Source organism: Melanostigma gelatinosum (assembly GCF_949748355.1).
Source record: "Melanostigma gelatinosum genome assembly, chromosome: 17".
In the NCBI taxonomy this organism is placed as follows: Eukaryota; Metazoa; Chordata; class Actinopteri; order Perciformes; family Zoarcidae; genus Melanostigma; species Melanostigma gelatinosum.
The window spans coordinates 23,203,961-23,229,839 of record NC_136650.1 but is presented as its reverse complement, the minus strand read 5'-3'; the positions used below and the strand labels follow the sequence as shown (position 1 = coordinate 23,229,839).

General features: G+C 40.8%; 2 protein-coding genes across 3 annotated transcripts in view; one reads left to right on the top strand and one right to left on the bottom strand.

Moving 5' to 3' along the window:
* The window catches only part of mllt11 (MLLT11 transcription factor 7 cofactor), a 6,052-nt gene extending 1,141 nt beyond the window's left edge, over positions 1–4,911 (bottom strand). Inside the window, exons 1-3 of the mRNA XM_079287461.1 lie at positions 4,791–4,911; positions 1,460–1,635; positions 1–685 (exon numbers count right to left, since the gene is read on the bottom strand). The exon at positions 1–685 is cut by the window's left edge and continues 1,141 nt beyond it. Of these exons, the coding sequence (XP_079143587.1) occupies positions 593–685; positions 1,460–1,624 (258 nt within the window). The 5' untranslated portion in view covers positions 1,625–1,635; positions 4,791–4,911 and the 3' untranslated portion in view covers positions 1–592. The remainder of the gene's footprint in view (positions 686–1,459; positions 1,636–4,790) is intronic.
* Positions 4,912–6,125: 1,214 nt separating this feature from the next.
* On the top strand, positions 6,126–24,228 carry cdc42se1 (CDC42 small effector 1). 2 transcript variants are annotated; one of them, XM_079287960.1, is made up of 5 exons: positions 6,126–6,361; positions 16,215–16,566; positions 20,961–21,062; positions 21,219–21,290; positions 21,951–24,228. In XM_079287960.1, exons 2-4 carry the CDS (start codon positions 16,417–16,419, stop codon positions 21,285–21,287), a joined length of 321 nt encoding a protein of 106 aa, XP_079144086.1. In that variant the 5' UTR covers positions 6,126–6,361; positions 16,215–16,416; the 3' UTR covers positions 21,288–21,290; positions 21,951–24,228. The 2 variants fall into 2 exon arrangements, with proteins under 2 accessions (XP_079144086.1, XP_079144087.1); XM_079287961.1 differs by lacking the exon at positions 21,219–21,290 and having other exon boundaries at positions 22,614–24,228.
* Positions 24,229–25,879: the final 1,651 nt, after the last annotated feature.

The window sequence follows — 25,879 nt, the reverse complement described above, 5'->3', positions numbered from 1 at the left end:
ATCACAAGGTGAGTTCAGGGACGCTGGTTACATTTAAATTATAATGTGTTAATAAATAATTAATAAATCGTGAAACATTACGTCTCTCACTTTGACTTGTTTCAAAGATGAAACATTTATAAAACTGTTTATTGTTAACAATAAATAAACTGTCCTGCGTGTCTGTTTGTTTACAGCTTTAAAACTAATTAAACCAGGTTTCAAACTGTTCTGTTATTCTGATCCAGTGGGTTTATGTTTCATCAAGGATGTGTTCTCGTATTGATAATCAGCTTCATGACTTATAACAGTTATAATAGTTATTAAAGTTATAATTAAGACCGGAAGAGAGACGGATGAAGCTGGACTCACGTTGGGATACAGACTCCTGGTTATAAACACACTGTTGATATATAATAATAATAAATATAATAAAGTCCAGACAGAAGATTCAGAATCAGACACCAAACTGTGGGAGTTTAATCTGAACCAGGATCAGTCTCTGCAGCCCTCTGTCCGCACGCTTTTAATGTGAAAACCACGCTCTTATTTTGGTGACTTCCTGAAACAGTCACATAGGGCTGATCTGGGGTCAGAGGTCAGGTGATGTGTTTCAGAGCAGCAGCTTGAGGTCGGCCAGCAGAGCGTCCACGTCGGCGATCGGAGCTCTCCAATAATTAAAGGACGAAAACTCAGTCATCTCACCCTGCAGACAGACAGACAGGCAGACAGACAGGCAGGCAGACAGACAGACAGACAGACAGTCAGACAGACAGGGAGACAGACAGACAGACAGGGAGACAGACAGACAGACAGACAGGCAGGCAGGCAGACAGACAGACAGTCAGTCAGACAGTCAGACAGACAGGGAGACAGACAGACAGGCAGACAAACAGACAGTCAGTCAGACAGGGAGACAGACAGGCAGACAGTCAGACAGACAGGCAGGCAGACAGACAGGGAGACAGACAGACAGTCAGACAGACAGGGAGACAGACAGACAGACAGACAGACAGGCAGACAGACAGACAGGCAGGCAGACAGACAGACAGGCAGACAGACAGACAGACAGGGAGACAGTCAGACAGACAGGGAGACAGACAGAGAGACAGACAGTCAGTTAGACAGACAGACAGTCAGACAGACAGGCAGGGAGACAGACAGACAGACAGACAGACAGACAGTCAGACAGTCAGACAGACAGACAGACAGACAGACAGACAGACAGACAGACAGGCAGACAGACAGATAGGGAGAGAGAGAGAGGCAGACAGAGAGATCATTAAAGAGCAAATAAAGGAAGCGAACACAGAATTTAGAACTGAAGGTTAGTTAAATAAAAACATAATATGGTGAAATTAAATGGATAGAGATCAGTCTGGATCGATCTAGATCGGTCTGGTTTGGTCTGAACCAGTCTGGATCGGTCCGGATTGGTCTGGATCTGTCTGAACCGGTCTGAATGGGTCCATCCCCTCACCTCCTCATTCTTAGTCCTCAGCGTGGACGACTTGTCCTTTCCTTTGATGCTATTGGCCGGCAGAGTGCCAGTCAAGCCGATGTCCTCCAGCTCCGACAGGTCGAGGGCTGCGATTGGCTGCCTCCAGAACAGGAAGGAGTCGTACTGACTTCTGGATTTCTGCATCGTGTTTCAGTCTGAAGGGAAATAAACGGGAAGTTTACAACACGAAATATAAAAACACAAAGACGACTGTCTCTCTCCATGTCTGTCTCTCTCCATGTCTCCCTCCCTGTCTGTCTGTCTGTCTGTCTCTCTCCCTGTCCGTCAGGTCAGTAAATCTCTCCGGTTTATTTTAAACTTGGTTTTATTTTTAGTCTTCAACGTGTTTGCAGACCTCACAACTCTAATTTTATGAAGAAACTCGAGTTTAAACTAAACTAACAGACATTCTGTTCGAGACGTTTCATTCAACGTTCAGAGAAACAAACAACATCTGGATTATCAGCTGATCGAACCACAGCTGACTCTTCCTTTCATAGAGCTGAGAAATACAACAGGGCCTGAACGCCTCAGAGTTAAAGCAGCAGACCATTAGATCAACGTGTTTTATATTATTATATAATCTATATTTATACTTGTATGTTTGAATTATAACTGTTATAAATACACACAAACACATTTAAATATGTATGTATATTTATATTCAGACTCTTCCAGTGAGTCTAAAACAGAAACTGGGTCATGACGTCCCTGCGGACTGAAATAAACCTCCAGACTACCATCGCCAGACTACCATCGCCAGACTACCATCGCCAGACTACCATCGCCAGACTACCTTCACCAGACTACCTTCACCAGACTACCATCCCAGACTACCATCCCAGACTACCATCACCAGACTACCTTCACCAGACTACTATCACCAGACTACCATCCCAGACTACCATCACCAGACTACCATCACCAGACTACCTTCACCAGACTACCTTCACCAGACTACCATCACCAGACTACCTTCACCAGACTACCATCGCCAGACTACCATCGCCAGACTACCTTCGCCAGACTACCTTCACCAGACTACCATCACCAGACTACCATCACCAGACTACCTTCACCAGACTACCATCCCAGACTACCAACCCAGACTACCATCACCAGACTACCATCCAATACTACCTTCACCAGACTACCATCACCAGACTACCATCCCAGACTACCATCCCAGACTACCATCACCAGACTACCATCCCAGACTACCTTCACCAGACTACCATCCCAGACTACCGTCGCCAGACTACCGTCGCCAGACTACCATCGCCAGACTACCATCGCCAGACTACCTTCACCAGACTACCATCCCAGACTACCATCGCCAGACTACCTTTGCCAGACTACCATCGCCAGACTACCTTCGCCAGACTACCATCGCCAGACTACCATCGCCAGACTACCTTCACCAGACTACCTTCACCAGACTACCATCCCAGACTACCATCCCAGACTACCATCGCCAGACTACCATCGCCAGACTACCTTCACCAGACTACCTTCACCAGACTACCATCCCAGACTACCATCACCAGACTACCTTCACCAGACTACCTTCACCAGACTACCATCCCAGACTACCATCCCAGACTACCATCACCAGACTACCATCACCAGACTACCATCCCCAGACTACCATCCCAGACTACCTTCACCAGACTACCTTCACCAGACTACCTTCACCAGACTACCTTCACCAGACTACCATCCCAGACTACCATCCCAGACTACCATCACCAGACTACCTTCACCAGACTACCATCCCAGACTACCATCACCAGACTACCTTCCCAGACTACCATCCCAGACTACCATCCCAGACTACCTTCACCAGACTACCATCACCAGACTACCATCACCAGACTACCATCACCAGACTACCATCCCAGACTACCATCACCAGACTACCTTCACCAGACTACCTTCACCAGACTACCATCACCAGACTACCATCACCAGACTACCTTCACCAGACTACCATCACCAGACTACCATCCCAGACTACCATCACCAGACTACCTTCACCAGACTACCATCACCAGACTACCTTCACCAGACTACCATCACCAGACTACCATCACCAGACTACCTTCACCAGACTACCATCACCAGACTACCATCCCAGACTACCATCACCAGACTACCTTCACCAGACTACCATCACCAGACTACCATCCCAGACTACCATCACCAGACTACCTTCACCAGACTACCATCCCAGACTACCATCCCAGACTACCATCACCAGACTACCATCACCAGACTACCATCACCAGACTACCATCACCAGACTACCTTCCCAGACTACCATCCCAGACTACCATCACCAGACTACCTTCACCAGACTACCATCACCAGACTACCATCCCAGACTACCATCACCAGACTACCTTCACCAGACTACCTTCACCAGACTACCATCCCAGACTACCATCACCAGACTACCATCACCAGACTACCTTCACCAGACTACCTTCACCAGACTACCATCACCAGACTACCATCACCAGACTACCTTCACCAGACTACCATCACCAGACTACCATCCCAGACTACCATCACCAGACTACCATCCCAGACTACCATCCCAGACTACCATCACCAGACTACCATCACCAGACTACCTTCCCAGACTACCATCCCAGACTACCATCCCAGACTACCTTCACCAGACTACCATCACCAGACTACCATCACCAGACTACCTTCACCAGACTACCATCACCAGACTACCATCCCAGACTACCATCACCAGACTACCTTCACCAGACTACCTTCACCAGACTACCATCACCAGACTACCATCCCAGACTACCATCACCAGACTACCTTCACCAGACTACCATCCCAGACTACCATCACCAGACTACCTTCACCAGACTACCTTCACCAGACTACCATCACCACACTACCTTCACCAGACTACCTTCACCAGACTACCTTCACCAGACTACCATCACCAGACTACCTTCACCAGACTACCTTCACCAGGTGATGGTAGACACATGGATTATGTGTTTGAACCGAGGGATGCATTGATCTGATTGAGTGGTTGTTTTAGAGGCGTTGGCTCATCATCAGCTTCTTCTGGCTCATGCACACGCCAATGATGGAGCCGATTAAAGCCATATTTACATGATGACTTGCTGACATTAAATCAACCTTAAATATTCAGATTTGAATGTTAAAAATTCAGATGTTAACATGACGTTTGTCTTTTTAAAGGGTTTAATGAGCAGCAGGTTCCTCTGACGGAACGTGTCGGTCAAAGGGTGGTACGTGAGTGACGTGTGTTTACCTTCGTGTTTCCGGTGAGAAAATAAAAGATTTCTGAGAGTTTCTTCTTCTTCTTTGTTCTTCTGCCTCTTTCCCCTCTGTCGCTTCAGTCGCTGCTGCTCCGCTGCTGCAGGTTGAAAGAGCTCTGCGCATGTGTCAAGCTCACCTGAATATACACCAGGGTTTCCGTTTGAATTCTTCAAAATAAAAGCCCTGGCAAGTTCGTGCTTTTACTTTTGTCTCTCTTTCATAGATTAACTAATTCATGATTTTAATAAAGACTCCAAAATGTTCACACATTAGAGAGAAAAGGCCTGTTCAAGTGATTTTAAACATAAGTTAATATTTTATTTTTATTATCTGATCTGTAGTCCCTGAAATAATGAAACATGAAACAGTAAAGGCATGCAGAGCAATAATCAAATAATATATTAATGTTACCAAAATACTTTATTATGTAGTATGAGGTAATAATAATATTAATAAAAACAATAAACTTTAGCTATGAAACACCTTAAAGTGCTTTACAAAAAAGGAAAAGAGCAGACAATTTAAATAACAGCTGAAATAATAAAACATATTTAAAAAAAGAGGAAATAAAAAACATCAATATTTAAATCAAAATGAAGAAGATAGAAAAACGTGTTAAATGTTTCAGTTCTACGTGTATATTTTTATACATGTTAAATGTATGGATTAATAAATTAATATGTAATATGATATATTGTTATTGTGATATTAACAATATTTAGGAAGACATGCTTAGTTTGAGCTTCAAAAGTTACACATTTATTTTGAAAGACGTGCTAATTTCCGGTATGTTCGGTATATTTTTCTGGCACACACACACACATACACACTCTCACACACACGCTCAGACACGCACACTCACACACGCACCCCCACACACTCACACACACACACACACACACATCTGAACATCACTACTGTCCCTTTAAGAGCTGGGGGACCCTTTAATGTTAAAGCTGTTCTATTGTTCTTCATTGTGCTTTGACTCCAGTACTCTAACCTTCATCCTGGACCTTCTTCATCCTCACGTGGACTCTTCTTATTTGTTTTTATGTTGTAAAAAATATAAATATGAAACATGAAACATGAATGTACCGAGTGCGCTGAGTCAGCAGGAGGAGCTGTTTGACTGGAAACAAACAGGAGAGAGAGAGAAAAGGAAGTCCTTGAGAGGAAATCTGTGTCAGTGTTTCCTGGTTGGAGCCACACCTCAAAGAGAGAGAGAGAGCGAGAGAGAGAGAGAGACAGCGAGAGAGAGAGAGCAAGAGACAGAGAGAGAGAGGGAGAGAGAGAGAGAGAGAGAGAGACAGAGAGAGAGGGAGAGACAGAGAGAGAGAGAGAGCAAGAGACAGAGAGAGAGGGAGAGAGAGAGAGAGACAGAGAGAGAGAGAGAGACAGAGAGAGAGGGAGAGACTGAGAGAGAGTGAGAGAGAGGGAGAGAGAGAGAGAGAGACAGAGAGAGAGGGAGAGAGAGAGAGAGACAGAGAGACTGGTCTGCAGCTGGTTCTGGTCTCAGTCTGCCGCTTCCAGTCCGACGCTGTGCTTCCTGTCTGATCTCCTCCGGTGAGTCTTTATTCTTCAATCTGCTTCATCTTCACGTCAACATGCAGCTAAAGAACTTCAGCTCCAAAGAGAGGACAGAGCTCTGCTCTCTCCTTCAGGTGAAGGCGACTTCTCTGAGACATTTTAACTGAAACGAAGACACTTTAAGGGTTTTATTTAATCTATTATACTTAGTACAACTAGAACACATGTAATAACAAGTTAATAAACCAGAAGACTTTTGATTTTTAAAGAAATAATAAGACATTTATTTCAATATGAGTGTAAATTAAGGGATCATTGAGTCAGAATCAGAACCGTTCATTGCCATGGTATGTTGCACACAGTCTGTGCTGGTTGAGGTTGTGGTGTCTGTGCTGGTTGAGGTTGTGGTGTCTGTACTGATTGAGGTTGTGGTGTCTGTGCTGGTTGAGGTTGTGGTGTCTGTGCTGGTTAGGGTTGTGGTGTCTGTGCTGATTGAGGTTGTGGTGTCTGTGCTGATTGAGGTTGTGGTGTCTGTGCTGGTTGAGGTTGTGGTGTCTGTGCTGGTTAGGGTTGTGGTGTCTGTGCTGGTTGAGGTTGTGGTGTCTGTGCTGGTTAGGGTTGTGGTGTCTGTGCTGATAGAGGTTGTGGTGTCTGTACTGATTGAGGTTGTGGTGTCTGTGCTGGTTGAGGATGTGGTGTCTGTGCTGGTTAGGGTTGTGGTGTCTGTGCTGATTGAGGTTGTGGTGTCTGTGCTGGTTAGGGTTGTGGTGTCTGTGCTGGTTGAGGTTGTGGTGTCTGTGCTGGTTAGGGTTGTGGTGTCTGTGCTGATAGAGGTTGTGGTGTCTGTACTGATTGAGGTTGTGGTGTCTGTGCTGGTTGAGGATGTGGTGTCTGTGCTGGTTAGGGTTGTGGTGTCTGTGCTGATTGAGGTTGTGGTGTCTGTACTGATTGAGGTTGTGGTGTCTGTGCTGGTTGAGGTTGTGGTGTCTGTGCTGGTTGAGGATGTGGTGTCTGTGCTGGTTGAGGTTGTGGTGTCTGTGCTGGTTGAGGTTGTGGTGTCTGTGCTGGTTGAGGTTGTGGTGTCTGTGCTGGTTAGGGTTGTGGTGTCTGTGCTGGTTAGGGTTGTGGTGTCTGTACTGATTGAGGTTGTGGTGTCTGTACTGATTGAGGTTGTGGTGTCTGTGCTGGTTGAGGTTGTGGTGTCTGTGCTGATAGAGGTTGTGGTGTCTGTGCTGGTTGAGGTTGTGGTGTCTGTGCTGGTTGAGGATGTGGTGTCTGTGCTGGTTGAGGTTGTGGTGTCTGTGCTGGTTGAGGTTGTGGTGTCTGTGCTGGTTGAGGTTGTGGTGTCTGTGCTGGTTAGGGTTGTGGTGTCTGTGCTGGTTAGGGTTGTGGTGTCTGTACTGATTGAGGTTGTGGTGTCTGTACTGATTGAGGTTGTGGTGTCTGTGCTGATTGAGGTTGTGGTGTCTGTGCTGATAGAGGTTGTGGTGTCTGTGCTGGTTGAGGTTGTGGTGTCTGTGCTGGTTGAGGATGTGGTGTCTGTGCTGGTTGAGGTTGTGGTGTCTGTGCTGGTTGAGGTTGTGGTGTCTGTGCTGGTTGAGGATGTGGTGTCTGTGCTGATAGAGGTTGTGGTGTCTGTGCTGGTTGAGGTTGTGGTGTCTGTGCTGGTTGAGGTTGTGGTGTCTGTGCTGGTTGAGGTTGTGGTGTCTGTGCTGGTTGAGGTTGTGGTGTCTGTGCTGGTTGAGGTTGTGGTGTCTGTGCTGGTTGAGGTTGTGGTGTCTGTGCTGGTTGAGGTTGTGGTGTCTGTGCTGGTTGAGGTTGTGGTGTCTGTGCTGGTTGAGGATGTGGTGTCTGTGCTGGTTGAGGTTGTGGTGTCTGTGCTGGTTGAGGTTGTGGTGTCTGTGCTGGTTGAGGTTGTGGTGTCTGTGCTGGTTGAGGTTGTGGTGTCTGTGCTGGTTGAGGTTGTGGTGTCTGTGCTGGTTGAGGTTGTGGTGTCTGTGCTGGTTGAGGTTGTGGTGTCTGTGCTGGTTGAGGTTGTGGTGTCTGTGCTGGTTGAGGTTGTGGTGTCTGTGCTGGTTGAGGTTGTGGTGTCTGTGCTGGTTGAGGTTGTGGTGTCTGTGCTGGTTGAGGTTGTGGTGTCTGTGCTGGTTAGGGTTGTGGTGTCTGTGCTGGTTCAGGTCCAGCAGCAGATATGTGCCATCGGTCTTCACTCTCTGAGCTCATCCTTCAGTGAACTCTTGTGTGTCAGTGAACCCTCTGCAGATGTCTGCAGAGGGTTCACTGACTCTGACTCTTCTCACTGACTCTGTTTCTGGACTGAACCCTGTTCTGTGTTGGGAATGTACCGTTGCCACGGCGATGTTAACCTGCGTGTGAATCTTTATTTAAAACTGATCTTCAGACAAAACGTCACTTTGAGTAAGAAGTCCTGGATCAGTGTCTGCTGGACTCTGACCGCAGGGTTTGTTGGTGCAGAGAGAAGTGGATTTAACCTTCAGCCTTTATGTCAACACACACACACACGCTCTCACACACACACACACACACACACACACGCTCTCACACACACACACACACACACACACACTCTCTCACACACACACACACTCACACACACACACACACACACACTCTCACACACACACACTCACACACACTCACACACACACGCGCGCACACACATGCGCACACACACACACTCACACACACACACACACACACTCTCACACACACACACACACTCACACACTCTCACACACACACACACACACACACCCCCATACACGCGCACACACACACACTCACACACACACTCTCACACACACACACACACTCACACACACACACACACACACACACACTCTCACACACACACACACACTCACACACACACACACTCACACACACACGCACACACACACGCACACACTCACACGCACGCACACACACACACGCGCGCACACACACACGCGCACGCACACACTCACACGCACACACACACGCGCACACACACACACTCAGGTGAGGTGTGACTAATGATTATGAATTTGTTACTGTTCATCAGGCAGAGAGGAGCTCCTTCTCTGACACATGAAGGGTTAAACCTTCTTCAACACGTTTCAGATGATAGAAGAAGAATGTGAGCAGAAACAAGTCGCTTCATGTTTCAGAGAACACGTCTCAATGGATCTGTTCATTTCTAGAGGTGGAAACTAACTCAGTACTTCTACTCCAAGTGCTGTGGTGTTTCTACTTTGTACTACTACATCTCTCTCTGCAGATTCAGTAGCTGTACTACAGTACAGTACATAAGTATGTGTACTTTTACCACCGACTCGTTCACCGTTAAACTTCCTCAAACTTTCTCCACAAACTCAAACTGACAGCAGGGCCGACCGTACCATCTGTGTGTGGGGGGGGGGGGGTAGTGTGTGTGTGTCGTCTCCACACAGTTTTCCCGTTGTTTCTCCTCACACTGACATCATGGGACAAATATTCACACTCACACACACACACACACACACACACACACCACGTACACATACACACAAACCTGCGGACATGAGGAAACATGGATTCATTAAAGGGTTCTTCCTCTGGAGAGCAGGAATGACACATTTGTGTTTTTAAAGCTTGCTTCTGAGCTTCAGAAACCTTCTATTGAACTGTCCAGTTGCATTGTGGGAAATGTAGTGTTGCTGGAGGTGAGACCTGAGAACACGTTACAACCCGCAGGTCAAACAAAGACTCACATGACGATGACGGAAGACTAACCTTTATTCAAACAATCTTTGTCTCTTCGGGAACGTCAGGAATTTTCTATATTTATCAAACTGATAGAAATTGAATATATAACAGTAAACAGGTTGGTCTCTTCCAGCAGATATATATATATATATACTTTTCACACTTAAACTTTAACACTTAAACTTTAACACTTAAACTCTTAAACTTTGACACTTTAACACTTAAACTTTAACACTTAAACTTTAACACTTAAACTTTAACACTTTAACTTTAACACTTAAACTTTAACACTTAAACTTTAACACTTAAACTTTAACACTTTAACTTTAACACTTAAACTTTAACACTTAAACTTTAACACTTAAACTTTAACACTTTAACTTTAACACTTAAACTTTAACACTTAAACTTTAACACTTAAACTTTAACACTTTAACTTTCACACTTTGTGCGACTATATAGACTTCTGCCGCTTCACGTGTCTTCTTGTTGCTGTGCACCGACTAAATGTGTCCCCCAGGACGTAACAATGGTTCCTATCACATATAAAACCATCTTCATAAAAACAAGTTGTACAAATAATAATATATAAACAAGCATATTAAAGCTACTGCAGATGTACAAACAAAGCAGTCAAGTCTCCCCAGTTGTATTTCTTGAATAGGTTTTAATGCGTTTGAGGCTGCAAATGTCCGCTCACAGAGGCAGCAGATTTTGGGATTGTCACCGCCCAACATGTCAGGCTAGCTCACTGACCAATCACATATGGCTAAGCCAGCTAGCAGATGCTGACACGTCAAAGAATACGCCCAACATGTCAAACTAAAGATCTGATTGGTTGAACACTGTGACAATCAACAATATCGTCCCCATTCAATTAAAGTGCACATGATGCACTTGTGAGTCTGCAGGCCTCTGTTCTACCTAGAGACACAGAGGTGAGATCTGATGAAAGCTCTACTTAAAACAAGTTGCACTGGAAGCAGAGCAACTGAGGAAGACAGGAGCTGTGCAATGAGAACATAAGATAATGGGGGAAATATTTTTATAAATTATAATACATGTAGTGTATTTAAGAAAAATGATTTAATTATAAAATAGATATAACTTTGTGATCGTGTTTAGGCCAGCAGAGAAGGCCTTGCAGGCCCTGACGGCCGCCACTGGTATATATACATTAGTGCTGGGCAAGTTAACGCATTCATTTTGCGTTAACGTATTCATTAATTAACTCCGACAATTATTTTATCGCGCTTTAACGCATTTTTAAAATAAAATAATAAAAAAATAATAAGAATCATTTTTTATTTTTTTTATTTATTTTTTGAACTGAAAGACAAGAGACAATACATATACATAACAACAAGAGGATGACAAGAACAGTGGGATAAAGCCAGCAAACATCCTGTAGTCAGACTGTCTCATGTTTATGGTTTTGTATTAGAGATATGATGTCCCTTCAGGGTTGCCGTAGAGAAAAGGCTTCCGTTGCTCTCCATGGAGACGACTGGACATCGCTGGTAAAGTCACAGACACTCACATGTTAGTGCAGCTACATGCTGACATTCACCGTAAACGCATTCAAACGCACAGATCGGGAGCGAAGGACTTTGAAAGTTAGCGGAAACATTAACGTGAGACAACATCCGGTTTCTTCAGACAAACATCCGGTTTTCAGAATAAGATGCCAACAAAGTATGAATTATATTCACATTAAGTATGAAACATGCTGCCTGCATCTCGTGAACCAAATGTTGTTGCCCTTTAGTTCATATAGCAGAACTTTAAAATAAAAGTGCACAATACACTACTTTATAATTCATTATTGAACTTTACCATAACAATGAGATTAATCACGATTAATCGCGATTAATCGCAAAAAATCCATGCGATTAATCGCGATTAAATATTTTAATCGTTGCCCAGCACTAATATACATATGTATATAAGAAATAATGCACCGTAATCGTAGATATTCCACGACATTGCTTACATATGTTATCGTTACGTTATCGGTCAACGTTGATTTATTTATCACATAACTTCAGCGACGTCTCTTCTGTAGATATTTAAACTGAAACCATCTTTATTCAAACCTAACTAAGTATTTTTGTTATTGTAACATTTTATATATATATAGTCATAATAAATGATAATATATAATACATTAATATCATATACATATTATTATTAAAAATACATTATTATTATTATCATTAGTGGGACAAACTTCTACCAGCTGCAGTTTGACTTTCTTTATGTTTCCATTTTGTTTCTATTTATTTTTATGTTACAAGATGAATGAAATGAAACAATATATACTGTATGTACATTTACTGTACTTATATACATATATATACCTGTACAAGTATACATACAGAAAGTATGTGCAGTATGTGATCAGCAATTTACGTTTTACTGCTATTCTGACTTTGATTTAAAACTTCACAAACTTCCTCGTTTGTAAACTCAGACGCTCACTTCCTGTTCAGCACAGAGAGGTTTGTGATAAGAAGCAGCATGACATGTGGTCTTCGTGCTGCGACTGCAGCAGGGCTTCAGAGTACTAACACAAGGAGCTCTTTTCATTCAGACGTTTAACGGTTTCTCTGCTGTTCAAACACAACATGGAAAATCAGAATCACACAAACTCTAAAGTGGCTCCAGACTTCTGAGCGGCTTCTACTTCCTGTTCACTGGTTTACTCTTTAAAACTAAAGAAGAAGAAAAGACGTTTCACGAAAAGGACAAATGTTAAACATATAACATAATAAAGTGTCCTGTAACAATATGAAAACAGTATTTTCATTTCATGTGTTAAAAAGTTGTAGCTGTTTTTTAAAGTTGTTCTTAAATTTGATCTCAGTCTGATGAGCTAAAGGAACAATGTGTTCAGCAGAGAGTTAGCTTAGCTTAGCACAAGCTAGCGTGACTCTGCTCTAAAGCTCACTGACGAACATGTTTGTTTAATGGAAATGTTAAGAAATGACACGTTGAGGTTTTGGCTTCAATCACAAGCTGGAACTACTTTTCTAGACAAACAGCTGCGTATCCCTCCGCCCAGCTCAGTCACACACACGCTGAACTACATTATTTATATTCAACAACAGTGACATCACAACAGAAAAAGGGATCATATCTTATAAATATAAGCAGATTATATAATTGTGTTATCTTGTATTAAAGTGTTTGTATTAATGCGGTGAGTTTGGCAGCAGAACAGCGTTGATAATGCTTCCCTCTGTGTGTGTGCGCGTGTGTGTGCGTGTGTGAGTGTGTGTGTGTGAGTGTGTGTGAGTGTGTGAGTGTGTGTGAGTGTGTGTGAGTGTGTGTGAGTGTGTGTGAGTGTGTGTGAGTGTGTGCGTGTGTGTGTGTGCGCGCGTGTGTGTGTGTGTGTGCGCGCGTGTGTGTGTGTGCGTGTGCGTGTGCGTGTGCGTGTGTGTGTGTGTGCGCGCGTGTATGTGTGAGTTCACTTTGACGTCTCAGGATCAGTTTGTTTCATCTGAAAACAAGAACAAAACTCTTTAATTTAAACTTTACAAGCCTCAGTGACTGTGTGTGTGTGTGTGTGTGTGAGTGTGTGTTTGGACCACACCCAGTGTTTAGTCAGACTTAATGTGTTCACTGTGCTTCTCACAGTGTCTTCTTGTTCTTCTTTCGTTATGAGGACCAAGTGTGAGTCTGAGGACATTGTTTTGGAGATTTTATATTTATTTTTCTGTTATTTAATTATTTATTTATTTACCAATGAGTGGTTTTATATTATTAATAAGCAGCCAGCAACATTACAATAAACTATATAAATACATGATGAAGGTATTTAAGATAATGAAAGGATATGATGAGTCATGATTACAGGTTTGGTTTCTTCTCTCTCTCTTTGGTAATTTATGCTCTCCCTTAATTCAAAAAAGAGCTCCAGCGATGGAGTGCTTCTGTAGTCCAACAGGAAGTCATCATCACTGGTTCCTCCACAAACAACCAATCAGATTCTTCCATTCGATTCTGGAGACAAGGAGTCAGGACAAGGAGTCGGGACGAGGAGGTCACATGACTTCACGTCTCCTCCTCTAAGCCAAAGGAGGACTAGAGTTCTCGTGAGGATGTTTAGTCGTCTCCTTTATGTTGCCCTCCCGTCAGTGTATGATGACGGGCGCACCAAGGAACGGCAGCAGACACCTTGAATAGTTTAAACAAATGTTTTATTGAGGGTGCCTGTTCCCTACGTTCCACTCTTCTCTTGCTGTTCTTCTTCTCACACACTTTAGTAACGTCCAAACTCAGCAACAATACCACAATAACTATACGGTCACGTTCACCAACGGGTTAGCTTGTTAGGCTAATGCTAATAACGGCCCTATCAACAGTTTTCTACCAAACAGCGACTTACAATCTCTTACTAGCCTTAGCTAACAAGCATAACAGTTAACCTAAACAACGTGTGCCTTTAATATCGAAATCTCACCTTGAATGCAGTTTAAACAAATGTTTTATTGAGGGTGTCTGTTCTCTACGCTACACTCTTCTCTTGCTGTTCTTCTTCTGAGAAAGTATACAAGGAAACGTGAATACCATGCACAGACAACCCCCTAGTGGTGAGATGGCGACACCTGCTGGCTGTTTTAACTATAACATACATTACAATATAAAATCAGTTAGTCAAAAATCCATTTATCTCACATTTACACTCTTTTTAAGATTCACCAGAGCGGCGTTCACTGACCTGTTTTATAATCAGAGAACTAAACGCTGGTGTTAAACACTAGACCTGATTTCAGACATCTAATGATTTCAGAAACATAATGGCTGGACAGGAAGTGAAATAATGCTGACTCATTCCTGGTTTTAGGACTCATTCCTGCAGAACTCTTTAGTGAGACTGCGTTCTGACTGTTTGCCCAAACGTTCTACATGTTTATCTCAGAATGTAATAAATTCCTTTCAATCTATGATTCATTTAAGAGGAATTGCAGGAACAGTCACATAAACCTTCCAAAATAAAGCCCTCTGCTTCTAATCTGAACTGGAATTACAGATTAAAACTGTTAATTCAAACAATCTCACTTTACTTCCACTTAAAAACAGTGGGGAAGAGTTTCGATCTCAACAACATGTTAGTGGACAGACTGGTAAACTGGGCGGAACTTTCCGGCACAGAGCTGAACTGGTTTGAATCCGATTTGACATACAGGGACGACTTTGTGGTGTAACAACGTGAGATGTGGAGTTCCTCAAGGCTCCGCCCTCGGACCTCTTCTGTTCAACATCTTAGATTATAAATAACAAACAAAAAGTCTCACTTTATGCAGATGACAGACATGTTTATATATTATATGTATTTAGGACTCTGGGTCGGTGCGTTCAACAAAGGGTGAGATAAAGATGAAACAGACTAAGATTAAAAGTCAACCTCCATCTTTAAAGACTATAAACCAGGACAGAAATGTTAACTTCCACATGAATACAATTAACAAGACAATCAGCCGACTACCACTTTAGGAATATATCGAGAATTAAAGGTCTTATGTCTCAAAAAAACGTTTGTTGTCGTTGGGTCTCAGATCATTCAGCTACAGACTAGAACCAGTAGAGACCACATCAGTCCAGTTCACCCCCTTTAGTATAACCTGCCACCTGTCACAGTTTTAGATTATCTGATTAAATCCAGACACCTTCTGTTTGTTATTTTTACTGTGATCACAAATGTCTTTTTACACTTCAAGTCGTAGTTGTTGGACACAGTTTGTGTCTCAGATGGTAAATCTTTGACAGATTTAAATTTTCTTCAGTGAGAAAAAACAATCGGCCTGATTGCTAAAGTTGAATTTACATCAACCAGCAGAAGATTTCCCAACACGTTCAATCATCTGTGAACTTCCTTCATCCTGAGAGACACTAATGATTCTGTTTCTACTCGAAGGACAGACAGGTAGAGAGACAGAGAGACAGACAGACAGACAGAAGTAATGTATTAACCTCCATGTGGTGATAAGTGGAATGTTAAAGATCACAGAAAAGATAAGAAAAAATGTAAAATCAAATCACAAAAACATTCCACATAATTAAGTTGAATAAATAATTTAAAATCAGGTAGATTAATAGAAAAATGTGTCTTTAACTTGGTTCTTTTTTGTCTCCACAGATCAAACTGAAGCTGTCGTCACAGTTTGGATATCAAAACACAAACCTTTGTTTTATACTTTATTTTTCAATATTATTTTTCTACAGTGGACTTTTAACGGATTTTGGGATTCTGCCATTTTCTCTATTTTTGCGTTGTTCACCGGACAGTTTTCGTTCTGAGGTGGGATTATTTTTTGGGAGTTTCTACGTGTTTTGTCTGAATGCCCCAGGATTATCCTCAGGCTGCAGTTCCTCCCCCGGCCTGCAGGGCGGCAGCAGAGAGCGGTGGCTGGCCGCTGGACCGGCAGAGCGTCGGTATGAGCGACTTCTGGCACAAGATGGGCTGCTGCGTGGTGGCCAAACCACCGCCGGTGAGACACACACACAACTTACCTTATCTTCACCTGAATGTCCTCATAAACCACGTTGAGGTCAGCGGTCCTCACACGGTTCGGTTCCTCTCCAGGGGGAGTCAAGGTGGAGAGAAAGTCATGCTCCTTCTCAGTGTCATAACTTAGTTGAATCTCAACATACAGACATGATTCATATATTTTTAGATTCAGTGCAACATACACTTGCCAATTAATCTGATGTCCATCGTGAATAAATGTCCATAAATCCACTTGAAAATCACAGTAAAAAGACTGCAGAACTCCATTGAGAATCTTCATATTTTTAGGTTTTCTCTAGTGTTACAGTAATCCAGTGATATTTATCTGTTCATCCATGAGTTCACTGCACACAAGAGCTGATAAGAAATCATTCTGCGTACTTTTCATCTCAACAAATGGAAGCTAAAATATTGTTCATGCTTTGGAACTGTATGTTTGTGAGCTGCAAAGACAGGCTGTCCTTCATTTCTATAGAAAATGTTTGATCCGAGTTTAGTTTTCAGGTATTTGTAGTTTAATATAATGTCCGTCTGAACGGTGATGGAAACCTTCAGACCTCATCAGGTTCAGTGAATCTCTCAACAGCTGGAGGTTACTCAAGAGGAAACAGGTGGCAGAACTTCCTCTTCCTGTTTCACTGTGACCTCTGACCCCCTGGAGGCCGACGCCCTGAGTGGTTTGTTTGTCGGGTTTGTTGTTTCTGTAACGTGTTCGTCAACGAGCTCCTGGTTAGTTTGTAAACTGTGTCGATTCCAGAATTTAAATAAATCCTCTTGTTGGACGTCACAGAGTCCATAATGTGGAACCTTCCTTTAATCCTGAGCTGCTGCTGTTGTGTAACACAGATGTTACACAACAGCTGGAAGACTAAACTGTGGTTTTAATCAAAAGAGTGAGAGCTGATGACAGATTATTAAGAACTGGTCAGAGATCAGTGAGCTCACGATCAATCCATAAAACAGGTGAACGTCAAAGTAACTTTCCATTTTCCTACATAAGATAAATATAAAAAACGACATTCTAACTGGAGGAGTTAAGGAGTCTCACAGAGGAAAGAAGCTGATCTGAAGTCTGCTGTTCATCAGCTGATTCTTCTGTATCTCCTTCCAGACTTTAATATCCATTCAACTCTTTGCAGGCAGCTGTTGTCACCGATATCACTGATGGGTGTAATCCCGCGCTGTAGAGCTCTATTCTCCTGGACCCTGAACATCTCATGTCGGTTTGTGATGTTTCTGTGGCTCCTCTGTAGAAGGAGAGCTTCTTCAGTCTCCCTGATGGTCTTTCTTCTCCAGGATGGAGACGTTGAGGACCACATCAAGTTGTTTGAGAGGATGATCCTCAGGACACCGTGTTCGTTGTTTTTATTCATTTTTATTTTTTCAGTTATTTACTTTAAAAGAAAGTTTGAAGGGCTGAAGAGGACTAGTTAGTGTCTTGGTCTGAGTGGAACCTGAACCTGATCCAGACCACAACTAACTAAGAAGGTGCAGTTTGTATTCATCAGGGTACTTCCTCTTAACGGGGCACATTGAACTCTGACCCTCTAAATCTGTTTTGTGGCGTAATCAATGAACATTGGAGCAGCGAATCAATGCTAATGCTGTGCTAATAGATAACGCAGTGGTGATCAGTTCATGCTTTGAACCCCTGAAATAAGCCTAAAGAAACACAAGCCTCACAAGTCAAGTCTCTTCAGGGTTTTCACAGAAACACATAACATGACCTGTTAAACTATGAAACAAACTATGAAACAAACTATAAAACAAACTATGAAACAAACTATAAAACAAACTATCAAACAAACTATCAAACAAACTATCAAACAAACTATCAAACAAACTATCAAACAAACTATCAAACAAACTATCAAACTAAATATCAAACAAACCATCAAACAAACTATCAAACAAACGATCAAACTAAATATCAAACAAACTATCAAAAAACTATGAAACAAACTATCAAACAAACTACCAAACAAACTATCAAAAACCTATGAAACAAACTATCAAACAAACTACCAAACAAGCTATCAAAAAACTATGAAACAAACTATGAAACAAACTATGAAACAAACTACCAAACAAACTATCAAACAAACTATCAAACAAACTATTCAACAAACTATCAAACAAACTATTCAACAAACTATCAAACAAACTATTCAACAAACTATCAAACAAACTATCAAACAAACTATTCAACAAACTATTAAACAAACTATCAAACAAACTATTCAACAAACTACCAAACAAACTATTCAACAAACTATCAAACAAACTATTCAACAAACTATCAAACAAACTATCAAACAAACTATTCAACAAACTATTAAACAAACTATCAAACAAACTATTCAACAAACTATCAAACTAACTATCAAACAAACTATCAAACAAACTATCAAACAAACTATTCAACAAACTATCAAACAAACTATCAAACAAACTATCAAACAAACTATTCAACAAACTATTAAACAAACTATTAAACAAACTATCAAACAAACTATCAAACAAACTATTAAACAAACTATCAAACAAACTATCAAACAAACTATCAAACAAACTATCAAACAAACTATCAAACAAACTATCAAACAAACTATTAAACAAACTATCAAACAAACTATCAAACAAACTATTAAACAAACTATCAAACAAACTATCAAACAAACTATCAAACAAACTATTAAACAAACTATTAAACAAACTATCAAACAAACTATCAAACAAACTATTAAACAAACTATCAAACAAACTATCAAACAAACTATTCAACAAACTATCAAACAAACTATTCAACAAACTATCAAACAAACTATCAAACAAACTATTCAACAAACTATTAAACAAACTATTCAACAAACTATCAAACAAACTATTAAACAAACTATCAAACAAACTATCAAACAAACTATCAAACTAACTATTAAACAAACTATCAAACAAACTATCAAACAAACTATCAAACAAACTATCAAACAAACTATCAAACAAACTATTCAACAAACTATTAAACAAACAATCAAACAAACTATCAAACAAATATTTTTACAAGTATTAGTACTTTTACTGCAGTAAGTACTTCCTCCAGCACTGTAAAGAGTCATGTAGTGAATAATGGCAGTTATTCTGGAGAGGAAGTCCTTCCTCCTCCTCCTCTTCCTCGTCTGTATTTATAGAGCTCTGTTTGTTCCATTGTGAAGCTACACACACACACACACACACACACACACTCACACACACACAAACACACACACACACACACACAGCCACACACAGTGAGGTATTAGTACTTTTACTGTGACAGAGTACTTTAACAGTGTGGTATTAGTACTTTTACTGCAGTGAAGTACAAGGATCTGAATACTTCCTTCATCACTGTGATGGAGGTCAAAGGTTCAGAGAAACCAGCTGATTTCAATCGAGATTTTATAAAAAGTATCACCATCATCTTCATCATCATCATCGTCATCTTCATCATCACAAGCATCTTCATCTTCATCATCACAATCATCTTCATCATCATCATCATCATCATCATCGTCTTCATCTTCATCATCATCGTCATCACCATCATCATCATCATTATCATCATCATCTTCATCATCATCATCTTCATCATCATCATCATCATCTTCTTCTTCATCATCATCATCACCATCATCTTCATCATATTTACCATCATCATCATCTTCTTCATCATCTTCACCATCTTCACCATCATCTTCACCATCACCTTCATCTTCACCATCATCATTATCATCATCTTCATCTTCATCTTCATCTTCATCTTCATCTTCATCATCGTCATCATCATCTTCACCATCATCACCATCATCTTCATCACCATCATCACCATCACCATCATCTTCATCATCATCATCATCATCATCGTCGTCATGGTTACATAAACGCTCTGAATTCTAAATCTGATTCTGGATCAGCAGGATTAACTGGACGGAACGAGGTTTTAATGAGGCGTTCAGGGGCCGTTTGCCAGAGCTCACGGTGTCCCTGAATGCAGCACAGAACTTATTGGAAAATAGTTTGTCATAGTTTTTAATTAGAAAGCTGATTTCTGATTATTTGTGAAATTTTAAACAAATCAATTGTCACATCATTTAGTTTTGTTTATCTGCGATTGTATAAAATATTTAACATTTATAAATAATGAAATAATCACAAAAAAATAATAATAAAACAAAAAGAGCAAATGAAGTAAAGCAACGTTGAAATTAAACAAGAAAATATTTAAAATCATAAAATGAATAACAAACTAAATAAAATAGTTTGTGTCGACGAATATTTTTCAATGAATATCAGTAAGTAAATATTATTAATTGAATTGTGTGTGTGTGTGTGTAGAAGAAGAGGAGGAGGATTGATCGCACTATGATCGGAGAGCCGACGAACTTCATCCACCTCACACACATCGGATCAGGAGAGATGGCAGAAGGGCTGCAGCCGGTGAGACGCCACACCTGTCTGTCTGTCCGTCTGTCTGTCTGTTTACCTGTCTTTCTACCTGTCTGGAAAATGAATTCACATAAGTGATGTTTTTATTGACATGTAATCAATTATATTGATCATGTTGTGTGTGTGTGTGTGTGTGTGTGTGTACAGTCGGGGTCGGTACAGGAGCAGATGAGGTCTAAAGGCCAGAATATGAACGGCAGGAACAACCTCTTGTAGCCGGTAAACACACAAAGACACACACACACACACATATTCTTTATTTTTTATGCTGCCACACATGAACATGAACACTTTATGAACACTTTAACTCCTTTCAGTATAAAAAACTGACAAACACTTTTAAATGAATCACAAATTAACGTAAATTACTGAGATATCAACAAATACTTTGACTTCGTCTGACACTTCAACTTCATTCATTGAATGCACGTCAACCAAAACTTGAACTCCTTTATTCACTCAGACTGACACTTCACTTCCCTTCAGCGCTTCGACTTCATGTTCACGTGAACACGCTGAACTTTCGCAGGTTTTCTGTAGAATCTCTTAAAATGATTGAATGTTTACTCCACTTCAACTTCCCTCAGCCAAACATGAAACATCTTTTCCTTTTTTGACGCTTCGGCTCCTTTCAGTGCTCAAACTTAAACCGGCTCTTCGCCTCCTATTAAACACGTTCCCTTCGACCAACACTTCACTTCTGTCAGCGTTTGTTTCAGCTACCACTTCGGTTGCTTTCAGCGCTTGAACTTTAGCAACATCTTCATTTCCTTTGTAGAGCGTCAGCTTTTTACTTTCATGCAAAAACATTTCAAAAAGCTCCAAAGACAGATTTAAATATTTCACGTTTATAATTAACTTCTATTTCTTTTTTTGTAGTTTTCTTTTCCTTCATGACCTCCGAACCACACCTGACCCCCCCGACCGGAGGCCCTGCTGAAGTGCCCCCGAGCAGAGTGTTGTCCTGGTCCTCTGAGGATCATCACTTCCCATCATGTCATTTTCTACGAGCTGAAACTGAAAATCAGTATCATCATTATAAAAAACTTCAGTATTAAATCAAACCGAGCGACTGGACTCCATTTCCCAGAATGCCGTTTCATTCAGGATATGCGATAAATGACAGAATGTCTGTACTTAAGAAGAAAAAAGTGTTGCTTTAAATTGTCAAACAACTTTTTATTTTATAAAAATAAACTACATTTCCCAGCATTCATAGGGAAGCGTTCTCTGCTCCACAACAACGTTCCCAGGATGCTTCACTCTGCTCAGCTGTGCTGTGTATTCCCCCCGCCTCTGGTCATTGGTCACATGGCCTCAGTGATGACATCATTGGACCTCATCTCCCAGGATGCTTCACTCTGCACAGGCTTCACTGCTGGTGCTGAATGATTAAAGACTTTAGGAGAGGAAAGTCCCTCTACTGTGTGTGTGTGTGTGTGTGTGTGATGTCATATGTTCTTAATATCCCACCAGTTTAAATCTGGACACGCAGTTCAAAACGTCCATCAGAAAATCCCCCTTTTTTTTTTGCTTTTAAAGATTCCTTTCGACGACTCAAACTGTGGCTCGCGGCCCTAACGGGTCTCCGGCCGACGTTTTCTGGGCCCCAAGAAGACAGAAGTGGATGAACTGATAACTTTGGGACATTTTCAGGACTTTTGTTCAAAACATTTCTGCTTTAAAACATTTTCTGCCGCTGCTGAGACGATCAAATGTTTACCTGCTTTATATTTTGGGTTTTTGAACTCTTCTAAGCCGACGTTATTCTTTATTTTCTGCTGCTTTTTGGGTGCTTTGCTGTGCGATTGTTCCTTCTGTCTGCTAACGTAGATTTTAATATTAGAAAAAGGTCGTGGTTCTTTAAACATCAGCAGCCAAACAAAGAGGACTTTTATTAAATAGGTGACGGTTCAAATGCCACAGAAAGTTTAATTCCAGCACTTTTTAAAATCCAAACATCCCACCAAACTCCTGTGTTCTCAGTATTTAACCGTCCTAATACTTTTACATGTCACTTTATTAAGGTCTGAATATTTCAAGCAGTGAGAGTCCTACAATCCTATTTCATTTATTCTGTTGTTTTGGTCGGATTTTAAAAAGATAGTTCATCTCCAAAAAGTTATATTTATAATATTAATTAAATTAATAATAATTGATGTTATATAATATTAAAGTCAACCTTCAACATGTTGATCATAGAATTTAAACTCCTGAATTTGTCATTAAAGCCCCAAAAATGACCAGAAATAGTTCATAATTCCAATCATAATTCTTTTCAAGAAAATACCATTAAAAATATAAATATAATACTTTTTGACAAACTAAAGACCTCAACAGATCCATAAAAGTATTTAAGCATCGATTTATTTATTTAGATTTATGATAGAACAATAATAAAAGTGATCAATCAAAGTCTTGGTGCGTTCAATGGACTCCTCACAGCGTGGGAGTTATGTAAACTCTCTTGTTACTCAGCGACCCTCATGTGTCGACCACAACAGCTGATTCCACATCATGTGACTCCGATCAGCTGATAAGACTGTAAACAAGGGGCCACAGACAGGAATCACATGAGACACCAGTTCTTCTACTTCTTCTTCTTCTTCTTCTTCATCAGTTACAGCCGGCGACCACATGGCCGAGAGGCTCCGAGCTTTGAGTCTCGGTTCTCCTCTGAACTCTCACCGGTTCTCAGGACTCCACAGTCCGGTTCCTTTTGTTTATCACGGCCATAGTTCCTCTCTTCCTCTTCCTCTTTGACCCCCCCCCCCCCCTCATGGGATTCCCCTCCCCCGCTTACAGTCCACCAACACTGGAGACAACTTCCCCTTCAAGGCGACACAGACCTGAATATATTTGTCCTGATCCAGTCAAGCTTTCTTTGCTGTTTTGTTTTATTTTTTATCAAAGATGTTGATTTATTAAACTGTTTGTATTATTGTAACATCTCTTTCTGAATTCATAGTTAGAATAAAGATCGTGAGCCTCAGTTCATTAAAAAAAAGGCTTTTATTTTTAGCTGTTTATTGTCTCACAGTGGCTGTTTATGTGCTTTAAATAAACGTTAATGTGATGTGAACCAATCAGCTGCAGTTCCGCGAATGTCGACTGGAAGCCGATGACAACTTCTCTCTGTAAATATACATTTTTTACACACAACAGGTTTTAAAATGTCTCTTATTTTAATGTAAATGAGTGTTTTATTAAGGAGACATCGAGGCTTAAATGCGTGTTCGCGTGTTTGATTCAATGACGATCTGGCAGCAGGTCGGATTTGAGAATCATTCTGATTCTATCTCCAGCTTTAGGTGGCTAATGCTAATGTTAATGCTAATGCTACAGAAGGTAATGAGAAGTCCAGAAGATGACAATCGTCTTTACTTTGTTGTGTGAACAGGATTATAATTTACACAAAATATCTTGCTCCAACAAGATACTAAGTTTTGTGAAATAGATAATAACTTGTATATTTAATATTTCTGGACTTCAGTTGCTTCATATAACATAAGAAAAATCAATTCTGAGATTAAAGTCCTGATTTTTTTAAAGCACATTCCAACTGATTATTTTAATTTATTTCATATTAAATTAGTATTATTTTAAATGCAACATGAGTGTCTCTTTGAAGTCAATATGAATTAGTTTAAGACTCTTTTCTTTTAGATTACAGACCAACAGTCTTTACTCGACATGAAAGACTTTTTGTACATTTGTCTTGTGTTTGGTTTTGTGATGTCGCCTGAAACAGAAACACAGGATGACTTTATTCATGGTTATGTAACACGTGTCTCAATAAATCTTTGTGTGTGTTGATGAGCGCTTAAAGTGACTTCATGTGTTGAAGTGTATTGAAGGTTCACAGTGATGATTGGGATCATAACCATCAAATATTTGGTTGTTTCGGCCGAAAACCAAGACGGCGACGGATAAAAATTAAAATGGCAACGGCTAAAAACCATGTCAACAGCTAAAAACCAAGATAGCGACGACTAAAAACCAAGATGTCAACAACTAAAAACCAAGATGGCAACGACTAAAAACCAAGATGTCAACAGCTAAAAACCAAGATGGCAACGACTAAAAACCAAGATGTCAACAGCTAAAAACCAAGATAGCGATGACTAAAAACCATGATGTCAACAGCTAAAAACCAAGATGGCAACGACTAAAAACCAAGATGTGAACAACTAAAAACCAAGATGGCGACAGCTAAAAACCAAGATGCCATCTGACTAAAAACCAAGATGTCAACAGCTAAAAACCAAGATGGCGACAACTAAAAACCAAGATGTCAACAGCTAAAAACCAAGATAGCGACGACTAAAAACCAAGATGTCAACAGCTAAAAACCAAGATGGCAACGACTAAAAACCAAGATGTCAACAACTAAAAACCAAGATGGCAACAGCTAAAAACCAAGATGCCATCTGACTAAAAACCAAGATGTCAACAACTAAAAACCAAGATGGTGACAGCTAAAAACCAAGATGTCAACAGCTAAAAACCAAGATGGCGACAGCTAAAAACCAAGATGCCATCTGACTAAAAACCAAGATGTCAACAACTAAAAACCAAGATGGCGACAGCTAAAAACCAAGATGTCAACAGCTAAAAACCAAGAAGGCAACGACTAAAAACCAAGATGTCAACAACTAAAAACCAAGATGTCAACAGCTAAAAACCAAGATGTCAACAACTAATTGGTTTTTAGCTGTTGACATCTTGGTTTTTAGCTGTTGACATCTTGGTTTTTAGTTGTCAACAACTAGTTGTTTTAGTCGTTGCTGCATCTTGGTTTTTAGCTG

What these genes read in the sequence shown, in the direction of transcription:
- cdc42se1 (XM_079287960.1), top strand. Translation starts at nt 16,417, where the DNA reads ATGCCCCAGGATTATCCTCAGGCTGCAGTTCCTCCCCCGGCCTGCAGG. An exon ending in TGGTGGCCAAACCACCGCCG is followed by an intron (nt 16,567 to 20,960) that starts GTGAGACACACA and finishes GTGTGTGTGTAG; the next exon opens with AAGAAGAGGAGGAGGATTGA. An exon ending in TGGCAGAAGGGCTGCAGCCG is followed by an intron (nt 21,063 to 21,218) that starts GTGAGACGCCAC and finishes GTGTGTGTACAG; the next exon opens with TCGGGGTCGGTACAGGAGCA.